The sequence below is a fragment of the Eutrigla gurnardus genome (assembly GCF_963514095.1).
Source record: "Eutrigla gurnardus genome assembly, chromosome: 16".
In the NCBI taxonomy this organism is placed as follows: domain Eukaryota; kingdom Metazoa; phylum Chordata; class Actinopteri; order Perciformes; family Triglidae; genus Eutrigla; species Eutrigla gurnardus.
In genome coordinates, this window is record NC_139927.1 from 9,374,414 (window position 1) to 9,391,735 (window position 17,322).

Here is a 17,322-nt window from a genome sequence, read left to right on the forward strand (position 1 = left end):
ACCCACAACAGCAAATCTAACGCAACAGCCTCCTTAGATAAGAACGACATGCAGTCACTCACTCATCCATCCGTCCATCCATCCATTTTCTTCCGCTTATCCGGGACCGGGTCGTGGGGGCAGCTGCCTGAGCAGGGACGCCCAGACTTCCCTCTCCCCAGACACTTCCCCCAGCTCCTCCGGGAGGACCCCAAGGCGTTCCCAGGCCAGCCGGGTGACATAGTCACTCCAGCGTGTCCTTGGTCTTCCTCGGGGTCTCCTCCCGGTGGGGCATGCCTGGAACACCTCTCGAGGGAGGCGTCCATGGGGCATCCGATGCAGATGCCCGAGCCACCTCAACTGGCTCTTAAACATTTTTAAACCGGTCTGATGCTAAGCCAAAGACCGGACCAACCTGGTTATACCGACCTTTACCACAATGCGTTGCACTTGCCATCACAGACCCTCCGAGTGATACATTTTTTTTCCCACACAGAACATTGTGGCGTAATCACAGAAAGGAGAGTCAAAAATATGCTGCGATCGTACCGTTTATAAATAACTTTGCTTTGCGGCGTAACGCCACAACGGTGTCTCTTTTTACAAAACATCACAGCTTTGTGGAACAAGAGAGACGGATATGGCGCTGCAGGTCGTGTGAGGTATTCAATGAGCGTCAGAATTACGATCAGCTCGTGGCTTCAAAACAACTATGAAAGGTGAACTTTTGCTCGTCTTGTATATTTACACGACTGCGGCCTCGTTCGAGCAAAAACCAGCTTTTGTCTTCAAAATGTTGATGTAAACAAACACAAGGTACATCTTGTGTGCATCTCCCACCTAAACCGGAATGTAATCTCTGTCATGCTGGCCTCGGCTCACTCCGCAGCGGTGCGGCTGCAATTTGCGCACCGGCCAACACGGACACTCGCTGATCCATTTATAAATAAACACAGTACTATTTGAATCACTTGTCATTATTGCTGCTTATGACTAATGAAAGCGGGTTGGATTTAGTGCCGAGACGCCGTTGGCACATGTCGCTGATGTTTGTAATTTTTTCCAGAATGAATAAGGACAAATGCCGGTTCAACCGGTTTGCAAAAATGTAACTGTGTACAGGTTTAGCCCCGTACACCGAACCGAACCGGTGAAACCAGAAATCGGCCCAAACCTCGTAGGCAGGAGAACACCGCTAGGATGCACTCCCTATGTGAAACTATGTCACAACCAGAGAGCAGTAGCTTTGACGATAGCACCTGTGACAACCACCGGGGCAGGAGAAACGCCTGTAACAATGCAGGAAATTTGTTTGATAAAATAATTCCACATAAAAATCAGGATCTCAGCATTTAACCAACCAAGAATACGTCCCATATATATTTGTCTGCTATTAGAGGCTATGACATGAACTAAAATGATGTATACATATATGCTTTTTATGTGTTATGCATTTTAAAGATGTGATTACAGAATAGTGTATATGGTGATGTATTTCTGTGTATGTTCTTGTGCAGGGGCAAGCTTCAACAGTGTAAACTTTACTTGTTTAAGATAAATTGACTTTGTTTGCGGTTTAAATTAAAATGGAATGTGGTTCAAATATGTCTCCAGTGTGTGTTGCATACTTATTGGAGATGTTGAAGTCATAACATGAGCAAGAGTGAAAACGTATCTAATTAGATAAACAAAAATGTAGTATGCACATAAAAATGCAATGCAATATGATTGCTAACATCAACAATATTCTAGTCATAATTTTTGACCATGAAAACCTGCCACATAATCCACATCCACATCAGCAATCACTGACAGGTCACAGAGATGTTCTGAACTAAGAGAAAAGAGAATTCCTGTGAGTGTGTGTGTGTGTGTCTATATACAGTATATGTATGTATATATATATATACACACACACACACAGTTTTTCAACAGGTTTCACTCCCCCGACGGCTTCCTATGTCAACCATCACCCGCCTGAGCACAGATCTTTATTAACCTATGTTAAGAAGTTGCATGTTTTGGAGTGTAGGTCAGAAATGGCAACCAATAAACACAAATAAGCAAAAAGACAAATAGGCATTACATTCATGAGGCCAGAGAGGTATCCAGTCGGTCCTGGACATTTTTGACCATTAGGAAAGGTGACTATACAGAATATTAAGAATTTACACTTGTGTTGGCCCTTCGTAACACACTTGTCTGCTGTCAGCTCAGTGTGACAGTGTGCTGATTTACTGACATTAAATGCGGAACGAGTAAGATTTTCCCAAAAAAGAATTTATAGACCCATACAAAAGTAGTCTCTCAAGAATCACTTATGACCCATGAGAAATGTGTGGCGGTGTCTGAAACTGTAAAGCCCCCACTATCTGCATGTATTTTCTTATTTTGCTATGTTTGAGAAGTTTCTGGGCATCAACCTCTATAAAACAAAGCAACCAGGTATCAGATATTAAGTAAACACCAAAGAGGAAACTACTAAAAGGACAAAGACAATAAGGTCAACCGAGGGAAAACACCAAGCAGACAAAGCTTGTTCCAAAACATTGTATTCTAACCTAAAGGATCTTAACCATAAAGGAGTCTACACTTCTGTTGTTGTTGAGCTGGGGATGATGGGGGCACCGTCTCATTCAACAGTTCACAACCATAGAAAAATAATGAAAATAAGCAGCATTTTAGTGCTGATTTTTTTTTTCTTCTTTTGACCGACAAGAAGCTAAGAAATATATTTACTAGCCCATCTGTACCGATGCTTTAGGGGCTCTGATACCCTGGGAACCTGTTATTTGGCTGTTTTTTTCTGGGAAAGAAGGGGGCGTTGTGCCTACCTCTCCCTCCCTACACTTAAGACCTGAAACACAACATTTTCGAGTCACATCCATTCTTAGTAATTCCTAAGGAGCAACAAGAAGAAGAAATGACAAATTTACTACTCCATTTGAATGATAATAATAATAATTTTAATAGATATAGCACCTTTCATGTAACCCAAGGACGCTTTACACAAATAAAAGACAAAAAAAACCCAATTCAAACAGACAACAAACAGACAAATGTAACATCATCATGGTGAATAGATGATGTTTGCGGCGATTTTTAATTTTGAATAAGGATGAGGCGTTTCAGATGACTGTGGGGAGAGCTTGGGGGGCTGTGACACTAAACTTCGAAGATATACAGTCTGGCGTGGGGTTGGAGAGCAGGCCAGTTTGAACCAACCATACCAAAGGTTGTATTTGCATCTCTGTGCCATTGCTTTAGGGGCTCTGTTACCCGGGGAACCTGTTACTTGGCTCCACCTTTTTCCCTGCTTAAGTCACTTTAGGCTTGTTATTTTTCTGGTGCAAAAGTGGGTGTTTTGGTAAAACTGCTGTGCCTACCTCTCACTCCCTACAGACACTAAAAACCTTTTGGAGTCACATTTGCAGAGTGTTGGAGCATTCAGTAGAGATTTTAATCTCTTTTTATAGACAGTTTGGAAGAAACCATGGCTGAGTACAAGCTAGAAGTGACAACAGGTCATATGCAAAATGCAGGAACATGGGACCACATATATGTCACCTAATTTGGAAATGAAGGCCAGAGTGAACGAACCGAGTTGGACAACTTTGGCACCGACTTTTCAACTGGAACAGTAAGTTTAATCCAATGTAGTGATTCTCAAATTAGGTATGGGACAATGTAATGACTTTTGTTTGTGCATAGACATATGCTAGGGAAATATTTATCTCTATGACTAATTAGAGTATCTTTAGAGAATTTATAACACTTAACAATACATAACAAATAGCAATCTAGCGAGCAATTCACATTTTAGTTCATAATTCAAGGGCTGTGAGTTTTTTCAATACAAATCTTTTGGACACAAAACAGTGGTATGGACACTGGTTAAATAAATTTCATCCACACTTTTCTAAATATAGATATAGGATATTTGGATAAGCTAAATAAAAAAAAGAGATTACATTTATTTTTTAAATTCAGTAAGGGCTAAACTTAAAACAGTTGTCAAATTCTTCTTCAAGGTGTGGCCTATTTGATCTTCACCACCATACCTTACACAGACAGTTGAGTTGTCAGAGTCACACTCATTTGAAAAAATCAGCTATTGTAAAAAAGCCAAATTTTATGAGACTGGATTAAGATATTCTATAAAGATCAGGGCTATGTGCCAGCCAGTTGGCATGATTGTTCACTATATGTACTTCAATGCAGATCCAGCTTTCTACACCACTTTTGGTGGATGGATGTCCTTTTTACATGCTTGCCTATATCATGTTCAACTAAATATTTTGGTCAAATATGTATAAACTACACCCTAACCTACATGTTGAACTGTATCATACTATAACTATGTTTGCAGATTGTGGTTCATATGCTGTTAAAGGTTTACCGTAGTAGCCTTTACTTGACTGACACCAGTGTAGAAGTCTGTAGCTTGGTTCCAACATGCATAGTTGCCTGAGGCATGTCAACGTAAACCTTTTAACAAATGGTGCACTCACTTTGTTAACATTTCTATTCATTATTTTTCCCAGACAGGGACCTACACCATGAAAACCCGTTTGTCTCTGGGGAAACTTCTGCTGGTCAAAGTGGAGAAAGACCCATATTTGGTCCTCCCAGAAGATGAGTGGTATTTGTCTAAAATAGTGGTGACGACTCCAGAAGGAGATGTCGTTCTTTTCCCTTGTTACAGATGGATCTCCAGGGGAGAACTGGTGGAGCTCAGAGGGGGAAGAGGTCTGCTTATAGTCCCAAAAGAAATTATTTATACATCCTAAATATTAAGATTTATTTATCACTTTTTTAAAAATAAATTATTTGTTTTGTCATTTCTAATTTGACTGATGTTTTGTTCTTTTCCTGCCTCAGCCATGAAGGTTTTTGAGGAGGACCAACCCCTGTTGATTGAACACCGGAAACAAGAGCTGATACAAAGAAAGAGCTTTTACCAGTAAGTTGTCATGTGTGCAGTACACTATGTACCAGGAGCTGCTGTTACGGTCTCAGAGGTCTATTTGTCATGTTTTTTGTTCACTTTTTTTTTTTTTTTAGATGGAAGATCATGGACGAAGGACTACCCTACATTAACCATTTCAATAATGTCTCTCAGATCCCAGCTGAAATACGCTTTTCTGAGTCCAAAACAACTGAAGTATCGCATACAAAAATGATAACGTGGGTTGAAATACATATATGTGATGGACTCCATGAGGCTCCAATATAGTCATATTCTCAACTTTCTCTACATAGCGAGCATGATATCAGTATGCTGTTTAATACTGTATTCTGTACACCCTTTTTTACTTCAGCGGTATTGAACTCATGCTTAAGGGGCTGTTTGGATCCACTGAAGAATGGGAAAGCATTGAAGACATGAAAAACATATTCTGGTGCAAAAAGACAACAATGTCAGGTAGATTTTTACCTCTGTTATTTAGCAGAATGTCAGGTAGATTATTTGCTATTGTCCAGTTCTGCCGCAAAACTCACCACAACAATGTCACTGTCATATGTCATCACAATGACCACAATAAGAGTTCTAACTACAATACTGATACAAATATAATGTCAATGTACTTAATTGTAGATCACATGACATGGTTAAGCTATAACCATATAACCATGTAAAATGTTACAAATGCACTTACAGGACTAAAACTATGTACTGAAATCTTAGAGATTGAGTAGGTGATTCTATTCAGAAACACTTTATTACTTGAAATCCTCCTAACATACCGATAGCAATGAATAAATGAAATAATAAAATTGTCATCTGTGGCCGTGGCAGGACTTTCAAAAACCTGTCCAACCCAAAAAGTTGGAACGGCCTGCCTGCCTGCCTGTCTGTCTGTCAATGCTTACTTCGTGTATGTGCGCGGGTCTGAACGAAGGGGGAGGGATTTCTATGAGGGGCCGTCTGGGACATAATTCAGAATTACCTCTCACACACACATGTGAAATGCTCTCATATACACTACTGAAACACTCTCACATAAACAACTGAAAAAGTATTTGCTCACACACACTACTGAAACGCTCTCACACACACTACTGAAACGCTCTCACACACACTACTGAAACGCTCTAATACACACTACTAAAACGCTCTCACACACACTCCTAAAACGCTCTCATACATACAAGTAAAACGCTCTCACACACACTATTGAAACGCTCTCATACACACTACTAAAACGCTCTCACACACACTACTAAAACGCTCTCATACATACAAGTAAAACGCTCTCACACACACTACTGAAACGCTCTCATACACACCACTAAAACGCTCTCACACACACTACTAAAACGCTCTCATACATACAAGTAAAACGCTCTCACACACACTACTAAAACGCTCTCACACACTACTAAAACGCTCTCATATAACCAAGTAAAATCCTCTTACAAATTAAAGTGAAGTAGTGTGTACGATATTATTTTAGTAGTGTATGTGAGAGAGTTTTACTTGTATGTATGAAAGCATTTTAGTAGTGTGTGTGAGAGCGTTTCAGTAGTGTGTGTGAGAGCGTTTCAGTAGTGTGTGAGAGCGTTTTACTTGTATGTTTGAGAGCGTTTTAGTAGTGTGTGTGAGAGCGTTTTAGTAGTGTGTGTGAGAGCGTTTTAGTAGTGTGTGTGAGAGAGTTTTACTTGTATGTATGAGAGCATTTTAGAAGTGTGTGTGAGAGCGTTTTAGTAGTGTGTATGAGAGCGTTTCAGTAGTTTGTGTGAGAGCGTTTCAGTAGTGTGTGTGAGCAAATACTTTTTCAGTTGTTTATGTGAGAGTGTTTCAGTAGTGTATATGAGAGCATTTCACATGTGTGTGTGAGAGGTAATTCTGAATTACATTTACATTTACATTTAGGTCATTTAGCAGACGCTTTTGTCCAAAGCGACTTACAATAAGTACATTTGTCAAAAGAAGGAAACAAGGAAACCACAACGAATCATTGCCGATAAAGTAAGAGCTAAAAGTAGAACAAGTGTTAGGTCCTCATCTGAGTAAACTAGTAGTTCAAGAGCAACAGTGCTACGATCAGAATTATGTCCCTGACGGCCCCTCATAGATTTCTTTCAGTTCGGTGATGCGTTCAAAGTCAAGTCTGGTGTTTAAAAATTACCTACTCTGCCTTTAAGATCTTATAATGAAAAAAAATGACACTCATTATATGATAGTAAATACATTAGTCAGAATGTATATAGTTTATATGAAGTGAAAGATGTAAGCCTGTAGGGGTTTATGAATTATTATTAGATATTAATATTTATATGAATGCCTGCACTAGTCATAAAATCAGGGGCACCACCTGTTTGTCAGAAGAAAATTACAAGTTCTTTCAAGTTCTGTTCTGGACCATGTGTGGTTAATATGCTTAAAGTCGCAGTCTGCAACATTTGTTTGATCATATTCACTGAAACCGACACTATGCTCCGATAGAACGACATAAATCATCCAGTTTTAGGGAAAAAAAAGAAAAAAGAAATGCCCCTCTACGTGCACCGCTTGTTTGTTTTGCAAAAATCCACCTCGCTCGTATCATCCTGTCCACTCAGCGTAGTTCACAGTTCATGCACATGCCACAGATACCACCTCCCCCCATACCACAGGCACACGCCTCAAGCTAGGCAGACGCTAAATGAAGTTAGCAGTTGCCAGCCTACTTCTGTGTAGCGTGTACTCCATGCTGTTTATCGATGAGAGAAGACACGGGCGCCTTCACAGGAATCCGGTGCACGCGCACTGAGGAGCACTCGATGGGAGGGAACGGAGGAGCTCGGTGGTAGAGGGGGAGGGGCGTCAGTGTTGTAAACATTTGAAATTTGACTGAGTAAACTCGATCTGCCAGACTTGCCGACTGCAGCTTTAATAATAGATCACATGACATGGGTAAGGTGGATTTAGTAAATTGTTACAAGACAAAAACCATGCAGTCACATCTAAAAAGTTTGATTTGAAAGATCTTCTAATGAAGCAAATGACATTCATTATATGGTTTTTCATTCATCTGTATTTTAATCATAAAGGCAAAGATATAAGCCGACAAAGCTGAAAGCATTTCCTGTTTTTTCATTGCAGCATACATGTTAAAAAATACATATTTTTGATGTAAAACAATATAAATAGTAGGATGTTTGAAAAAAAAAAAAAACCTCAACAGTTATTTTGTTAAACACCAAACAACACAAAATCCATCTCTCTTGAGTCAAACCCTCTCTACAACCTGCAGCCTGTCAGTCAGTCACCAGGGGAACACTGTTTATGTCGAGAACGAAGCACGTGATTTCCTTCCTGTTTTGTTATTTGCCATTCTTCCAGAGTATGTTGCAGAGCATTGGAAGGAAGATTACTTTTATGGATCCCAGTTTCTGAACGGAATCAACCCCAATGTGATCAAGCGCTGCTCAGAGCTTCCCCCTAACTTCCCAGTGACAGAGGAGATGGTGAAGCCGTTCCTGGAAGAGGGAAGCTCTCTGCAGACGGAAATGAAGGTATGAAAGAAGAGTGTCTTTATATGGATGATAATATATTAAATGTCTTAAATATTCTTTGCTCTGTCTTTCCTTCACCTACAGAAAGGCAATATATTCCTCTCTGACCAGAAGATGATGGATGGAATACCCCCGAGAGACTATAATGGTGAACGTCTACATGTGACTGCTGGTCTCTGTTTGTTCTACAAGAACCCAGAAGACAAACTGATGCCAATTGCAATACAGGTATTTAACCAATTCAGCAAAATCAGTGGCCGTATTTATTCATATATATATATATATATATATATATATATATATATATATATATATATACATTTACCTGTTTTTATCACATTCCAGTTGCATCAACAACCTTCCGAGCAGAACCCCATCTTTCTGCCCAGTGACCCAGAGACTGATTGGCTGCTGGCCAAGATGTTTATTAAAAATGCTGATGTATTGGATCATACGGCAGTCCATCACCTCCTGAATACTCACTTTCTGGCAGAGGTCTATACTGTTGCTGCTCTCCGCAGCTTTTCTGTGATTCATCCCCTCTACAAGGTATAATACAACACAGAGGTCATAGTACCACTTTTTATCTTTTCTCTTCATTTGAACTGATGATCTTACTTTTTAGTGATTCATTTTTTCATGTAAATTTTGTGGCATTTTATGTTTATCTGGGAGTGGATACCCGAGTAGGACTGGAGGATATGGCCTATATATATCGCAATATTTTGACATCTCATCTAAAGCACTTTGCAAATGCATAATTTAACCCTTTGATGCATACAATCACAATAATAACTAGAAACACTACACAATCTAATGGTTAGCGGTGAGATGCAAAATTCCATTCCAATATTCCAGCTCCATTTTATGGATGTGGCCCATCACTCCATGATTCCTATCTGGGTTATACAGGACTGTCACGGACACCTTCATGTGGAAGTGACCGACCTGCCTTGCCTCCGTTACAGTCCCTATGCAAGCACCAAACCAGTAGTACCTTTAAAACACTTGTGGGAGGCTGTGCTGTTAGCCAACCCCTTAGTCAGCAGTTACAATAGGAGTCGGTGTTACAGTTCGAGGTAGCAGACATTAATACGCAACTTGTTATCTTCTAACTTATTTTTTAAAATTCGTCCTTCTTTGTCTGTACAGCTGCTGTTTCCACATTTCCGGTACACGCTGTCCATAAACACTGGAGGCCGCAAATCTCTTTTTGGACCTGATGGGGCTTTAAGCAAAGTATGGCTCTTTAAAATACATATTCGTGAACTTTCAGACTACTCCAATATATTATTGCACGATTGCAAAACGAATGGAATAACCTTTGACTTGACAATGCATACAGTTTTTTAATTCAAGAAATGTGTTTGTTTGTAAATATTTGTCTATTTTTGATGTATTAGAGTTCACTTGGATATGAGGGACTGACAGAGCTCATGAGAAGGGCTCTCTCTGAAATGACCTACAGCTCCCTCTGTCTGCCAGAGAACATCACTGCAAGAGGATTGGAGTCTATCCCCAACTTCTACTACAGAGATGATGGCCTGAAGCTCTGGAACATCATCGGAAGGTTATCTTTAAAAATATATTGCCACTGTCTACACTAATTTATGTACAATCAACTGCTTAAAGCATTTCTCTTTGTCACATATTAACATTTAAACTCTTATTTTACATTTATTATATATTTTATATATATTATTATTGTGTCCACCAGCTTTGTGAAGGCAGTAGTGGAGTACTATTATCCCACAGACAGTGAGGTGCGTAAAGACACTGAGCTGCAGGAATGGATCAGTGAGATATTCACACATGGCTTCTTAGGAAACAAAGCCTCAGGTATTTAACCCTTGTCCTCAAGTCATTTGTAATCACAAGATATTTAAAAAGTTAATAACAACCTAGAATATTTTATAGGTGATGAAGTGAATGCCAATAATAATTGATAATGATTGTGCTGCTTACAGGGTTTCCAGCATGCTTTCATACTGTCGCAGAAGTGATCAAGTTCTTAACCATGGTGATCTTCAAGGTGACAGCTCAACATGCTGCTGTAAACAGTGGGCAGGTAAATAGGTGGGATAATGGGACACGTACTGATGTTTGAGCAAGTCTTAGTTAATTTAAACACTTCAAATTTATGGAAAATTTGCTTTCACAGAATAGTCAAAACCAGTTGACACTGTGCATTGTTGTAGACTTGTTCATCTGTGGTTTGGTGCCGGCTCCTGTCCAAATGAGCTTTTCACCTACACCTATAGAAATACACCTTTTACTGGTTGTATTTCAGATTCTTTTTACAAGAATTGATCACACTTATTCGGTGAAATTATATGTGAGCTGCTGCAATACATCGACTAGTTGACTACTTTTTGGGAATGACTACTGCAGCTAAAATGTGGTGCAAAGCTTGCATTTCCTTTGCATGTTTCTGTAATGTTTAATATCAGAATCAGTTTATTGAATTTGTTTCCTTTCAAAGTTGATACATATTTAAGCTTCTTTCATAATTCAGTTTGACTACCATGGCTGGTCGCCCAACGGTTCGCTCCTGCTGCGCAAACCTCCTCCAACCACCAAGGGGCAGTCAAGCATGAAGACAATTTTGGAGACACTCCCAGATGTTGGGGAGACAGTCAGCTTTGCAGCGTTTGGTTGGGTACTTACAAGCGAGTACACTGACGAGGTGAATTTTGCGATGATGAATGCTTATTATAACCCAACCATATTTTTACTGTTTTAAACAAAAAATGTTGGATCAATCTGATTTACTGTTTCATTTTGTGATTTTGGCAGGTTTTCATGGGTTCATATCCCAAGGAACGATTTGATGAGTCTGCCTTGAAGCAGATGATTAAGGAATTTCAAGCAGAGTTGTCCTTCATCAGTGAAGCGATTACAGCAAGAAACTTGCAGCTTGAAGTGCCCTACACATATCTGAACCCTAATCAGATCGAGAACAGTATAACTATTTAGCCAAGCTTGATAGAGACAATTTGATCTTTCTGCATTAAGCCCAAGTTATGCTTCCGCGTTGACGCAACGCAAGGGGGCTTACGGACCCCTTACGTCCTTGCGGACCCCCCTTACGTCCACCGCAAGGGCCTGACGTGCACCTCCCAAAAATCCTAAACTTGCGTCGAGGCGACGCAACACCAACGCAGCGGCATTGGCTGTGATTGGTCCACTAACTACATCCGCTGGAGACCGCTTTTCCGGTTTCCACTCATAAACACCGCCATTTAAACTTTTAATAGCCTACTTGTATTGTTTGCACCTTGTTTTATTGTTTGCACCTTGTCGCTTTTGCACAAAGAAATAAAACACCAAGTTCTGAAAAATTGTAGATGTTAAAGCCGGAAGGTAAACAAATAGGCTATAACGAGGCTAACGACGATATACGTCAAGAGTCTCGGTCGGTCGGTCAGTCTTTACAAAAAACATAGCGCCCTTTACCGGTGTGGCATTGAATTGCATTTCGACACGTAAAGACGCAGAACCATCACGGTCTCACGACTGCGTCCAAGCAACTGCGTGGCCATTGCGTGATCACTACGCGGAAGCATAACCGAGGCTTTAGTCAACAAAACTACATTCTAGGCTGTATCATGGTAAGTGGATCTATGATAGGGTATCTGTATCTAAGTGGGAATTATGTATAACATAGACATGTTGAGAAATTCTTGGCAGTTTTGGTAGCAAATGATTAGGCTGGACTCATGATATGTATCAGTTTGGTCATAGTCCAAAGCCGCAAACATATGCTGATCAATGATAACACAATGTAGAAAATACAGCTCTAAACCATCAGGGTAGCTGATTTCTCAATGTTTACCTTTTGATGTTTATCTTTAACTTTTTTTCCTATTAGAGCATCCTATAGTTCATTAATTGCAATAGGTGTCAAAAGAATTTGGAGACATGTCAATTTGTGTTTTCCCTTTTAAACAACCCAAAGATATAAAATGCTAGTTTAGGGTATTTAGCATACTTGTTTTGTCTGTACTGATTTCATTATCCAGCTTTATTGACAGTGGTAGCACACTGTTATCGATGCCTGAAGACTGGTGACTTAACAATCTTCGAAAATTTAGAAGGGTTATTCAAGCCGTCATATACAACATTTTGTGTAAAATACTTGCTCACAAAAAGATTTTAAAATGTGCTTGCTTATAATATGTGGTTTTAGCTTTGGATGCTTCGTCTCTCACGACAAAAATTTCGAAGTGATTGTTGACCTAATTTGCAAAAACGGTGGAAGCTTTATATTTGTGAGGAGCATTTGTTAAAAACAATTCAACGAGCATTGACTTTTTGGGCTGTGAAGAATTGGGCTTTGTCAGCAAACTTTTGCAGAATCGCAAAAATATTTGAAAAGTTCAGCAACAGGAGCACATGCATGAAACCTGACACCCACAACAGCAAATCTAACGCAACAGCCTCCTTAGATAAGAACGACATGCAGTCACTCACTCAAATGTATCCATTTACATCACGCTTGCAAATGGTAGGCAGGAGGCTTGGGCCAGTTTAAACATTTTTAAACCGGTCTGATGCTAAGCCAAAGACCGGACCAACCTGGTTATACCGACCTTTACCACAATGTGTTGCACTTGCCATCACAGACCCTCCGAGTGATACATTTTTTTTCCACACAGAACATTGTGGCGTAATCACAGAAAGGAGAGTCTATAGAGCAGGGGTCTCCAACCTTTTTTAGGATGAGAGCTACTTTCAAAAAATAAAACAAGTTGCGAGCTACTTCTACTCCCCTTATTTTTGTTTTGTTTTTGCAGTGTATATTAGCACATTTTAATGTTATTATATGCTTACCTGTTAATGAGATTTCTGACACTGCATGCTGTCGATCAGGGCATTGTAATCTGGTGTGTATCCTGAGAGGTTCACTCTGATGCAGTCATCCAGGTGGGCATCAGTGAGACAAGTTCGGAACTTGGACTTGATAAAGTTCATGTCAGAAAAGGCAGATTCGCACAGGTATGTTGAGCCAAACAGGGTAGCACATTTCATGGCTCCTGTGCTAATGTTGGGGTACTTCTTTGCATCCACAAGCTTCCAGAAATCAGCAGCAGACTTATGTGACTTCAACTGGATGTCATTTTGCAGACTGAGAATTTCCATCTCCAAATCAACAGCACTGAGACTGAACACCTCACCCATCTGTTCAGAAATGTCAGATATGTCCACATCCATGAAGGGGTTTGAAATAAATGTGGCACAGGGCTCCAGCCTCACAAAGTCTGTGAATCTGCTCTCAAACTCCTCACCCAGCCTGGTCAAGAGGTCTATGGATTTCTGGATGTCCATGGCCCCAGATGCAGCAGAATTTTCTTCCAGCATTTTGTGCACAGAGGGGAAGTGCTGCATCTTCCTTTTCTTCAGTTGTTGGAGAAACAGGCCCAGTTTTACCTTGAAAGCCTTGACAGCACTAATCATGTCACTGATTGTCTTCCCCTTGCCTTGCAATTCACAGTTCAGGTTGTTTAATTTCTCTGTCACATCTGCTAGAAATGCCAGGTCCAGTAGCCATTCAGTGTCAGACAGCAGAGTTGTATCCTCATTTCTTGCTTCCATGAAAGCTTTGATCTCTGTCAGAAGTGCTAAAAATCGATGCAGGACTTTTCCTCTGCTTAGCCATCTGATTTCTTTTTTTTTTTAAACACTTTATTTGTAATTTTCTGTTAGCATATAAAACAATCATATTCTCTGTATTACAAATAACTATAACAAACAGTCCCGACAATAGACAGAGACATTTCAAACCCAAAATCAACGTGACAAACTAGTCATAGACAATAGACAGGCAAAGACAAGGAAAAAAAAAAAACAGACAAACAAAAAAAACAACAACAAGTGCACTTAATACTTCTTATTACAGAATTTGTTCAAGGGCAGATGTAATGATTCAGAGTTCCAGTTCCAGACCAGGTAAATTGTTCACATAAGTTATTAGAGAGTCCCAGGTTTTGTGGAATCTGTTGATGGAGCCGTTGAGGGTACATCTGATCTTTTCCAGTTTAAGGTTCTGCATAACGTCCCGAATCCAGTGGTGATGAGATGGAGGAGTAGCAGCCTTCCATTTGAATAAAATCAAGCGTCTAGCTAATAAGGAGGAAAAGGCAATGACCCTCTGTAAATGAGCAGGGGGAACAGATCCCGTTGGGTCAGAAAACAAACCAAAAACAGCAACCAACGGAGAAGGTGAGATGTGATAAGCATAAGCATTAGAAATTACTTCAAAAAAGGATGACCAGAAACGGACAAGTTTTGGACAAGACCAGAACATATGATAAGAAGTAGCTGGGGTATGTTTACATCTGTCACATAGTGGGTCTACATTCGGAAATATTCTTGCTAATTTAGCTTTTGAGAAGTGTAACCTATGCAAAACTTTAAACTGTATTAAAGCATGTCTAGAGCAGATGGAAGAAGAGTGGACCCTAGTAAGAGCCATATCCCATTCCTCATTGGACATCTGAGCCCCCAAGTCATTTTCCCATTGTTCTCGTATATGTGAAATAGAGTGGTTGCAGCAATCCATAATATGGGAATAAATAAATGATATTCTGCTTTTGTTCAGCATATTAACCCTTAATAGGGAATCCAAACAGGAAGAAGGGGGAAGAGTAGGAAAATTAGCAAACTTTTTACGAGTAAAATCTCTAATCTGCAAGTATCGCCAAAAATGATTATTGGCCAGACCAAATTTACTGGATAGCTGTTCAAAGCTAGCAAAAGTGTTGTTAACATACAAGTCCTCAATACTATGAATACCCTTATTATACCAAATTTTGAAGCCATTGTCCAATAAAGATGGCTGAAAAAGGTGATTATGTATTATTGGAGAGTGAATAGAAATACTCTGAATACCCAGACATCTTTTGAACTGGTTCACGATACGTAAGGATTGAGTTACAATTATATTATCTTTAATATTGTTAACTAGTGGTGGTAAGGGAGCACAAAGTAAGGCAGGGAGTGAATGTGGGCTGCTTGTGGTCTTTTCAATCTGGAGCCATGCGGGGATCTTATAATTCCAATCTTTTAACCACAGAGAAATGGCATTAAGATTTGCAGCCCAATAATACGTACGCAGATTTGGAAGTGAAAGCCCACCTACACCTTTTGGTCTTTCCATAAATTCTTTTCTTATGCGAGCTGGTTTATTATTCCATAAAGGAAGAAATAATTTGATTAAATGCCTTGAAAAAAGATTGTGGTATGAAAACAGGCAACGCCTGAAACAAATATAAAAATTTTGGCACAATAGTCATCTTTACAGAATTTGTTCTCCCTATGAGAGAAAGAGGCAAAATAGACCATCTTTTAATATCTTGTTTACACTGTTCCAGTAGAGGAGTGAAGTTACTTTTAAATAGACTGTAATAGGATTTGGTGACCTTTACACCTAGATATGTGAAGGACTCGGCGGACAACTTAAATGGCAGGTTGGGATATTCTCCAGCATTATCACTAATGGGGAAGTATTCGCTTTTATTAAAATTTAGTTTATATCCAGATATATTTCCAAATTCCTGCAAGATTCTAAGGATTTCAGGGGTAGATGTACTAGGGTTGGTAACATATAGTAATAAATCGTCTGCATAAAGCGAGACAGTGTGAGTTAGGTCACCACGTGAAATACCTTGTATAATATCATTGCATCTGAGAGCTATAGCGAGTGGTTCTATAGCTAGAACGAAAAGCAACGGACTCACTGGATCCCCTTGTTTCGTCCCTCTGTGAAGAGGAAAGTACTCTGATGAGATACCATTGGTATAAACTGAGGCAGTAGGATCAGTGTAAATGAGCTTGATAAGTTGAATGAAACTAGGGCCAAAACCAAATCTGCCAAGTGTATAAAAAAGATAATTCCACTCGACCCGATCAAACGCCTTTTCGGCATCAAGCGATATTACTGCTTCTGGAGATGGAGAGTTAGATTCAGTGTAAATGATATTAAACAATCGTCTCAGGTTAAAATATGATTGTCTGCCCTGGACAAATCCAGTCTGGTCCTCCGAGATGATATGAGGAAGAATTGTCTCAAGCCGGAGTGCAATGACCTTTGAGAACACTTTACCATCACAGTTTGTCAAGTTAATCGGTCTGTAAGAAGAGCAGTCACGAGGGTCCTTATTCTTCTTTAATAACAGTGTAATAGATGCCTGGCGAAGAGTAGGCGGAAGAATATTATTCTCCAGTGCTTCTGCGTAAACTGAGAGAAGAAGAGGGGCAAGTTTATCTTTACATTTTTTATAAAAATCAGTTGGAAACCCATCCGGGCCAGGGGCTTTTCCATTCTGAAGGGACATTATAGCATTATTAATTTCCACCAGTGTCAGATTTTCTTCCAATCTCTCTTTAGTGTCAGAGTCAATTGTAGGAATATTCAGATTAGAAAAAAAAAAGTCAAATTGGCTGTGATCCGATGTTGAGTCTGAAGAATATAATTTAGAGTAGAACTCTTTAAAGCAGTTGTTAATAGCCTGATGATCTTCTGTTGAGGAACCATCAGGTAGCATAATTTGCGAAATATTACGGGATGCTGCTTTTTGACGAAGTTGACTGGCTAATAATTTGGATGGTTTATCCCCCTCTTCATAAAATCTGCTACGGGATTTAAGGATGAGCCTCTCTGCTTGAGTGGTAGTTAAGAGATCAATTTCAGTTTGTATGCCTACTCTCCTCTTAATCAAATCGGGGGTCGGAGAACCAGCTATGAGTCCGTCTAGAGCCTTAATTTCTGAAGATAACTCCTCAATTTTCTTATATTTCATTTTCCTAATATAAGCAGAACGAGAAATAATCTGCCCTCTG

The 17,322-nt window shown here is 39.7% G+C and overlaps 1 protein-coding gene across 1 annotated transcript; it reads left to right on the forward strand.

Annotated features, from left to right (window-relative positions):
- Window positions 1-3,472: 3,472 nt before the first annotated feature.
- On the forward strand, window positions 3,473-13,171 carry LOC311026434 (hydroperoxide isomerase ALOXE3-like; the record flags this gene model as incomplete). Its single annotated transcript, XM_084030001.1, is given in 15 exon segments — window positions 3,473-3,547; window positions 3,551-3,619; window positions 4,524-4,728; window positions 4,861-4,942; window positions 5,044-5,166; window positions 5,301-5,404; window positions 8,309-8,481; window positions 8,566-8,709; window positions 8,827-9,030; window positions 9,634-9,720; window positions 9,885-10,051; window positions 10,199-10,320; window positions 10,449-10,549; window positions 10,997-11,167; window positions 11,278-13,171. Coding segments are annotated over 15 exon segments (2,007 nt in total). The 3' UTR covers window positions 11,458-13,171.
- Window positions 13,172-17,322: the final 4,151 nt, after the last annotated feature.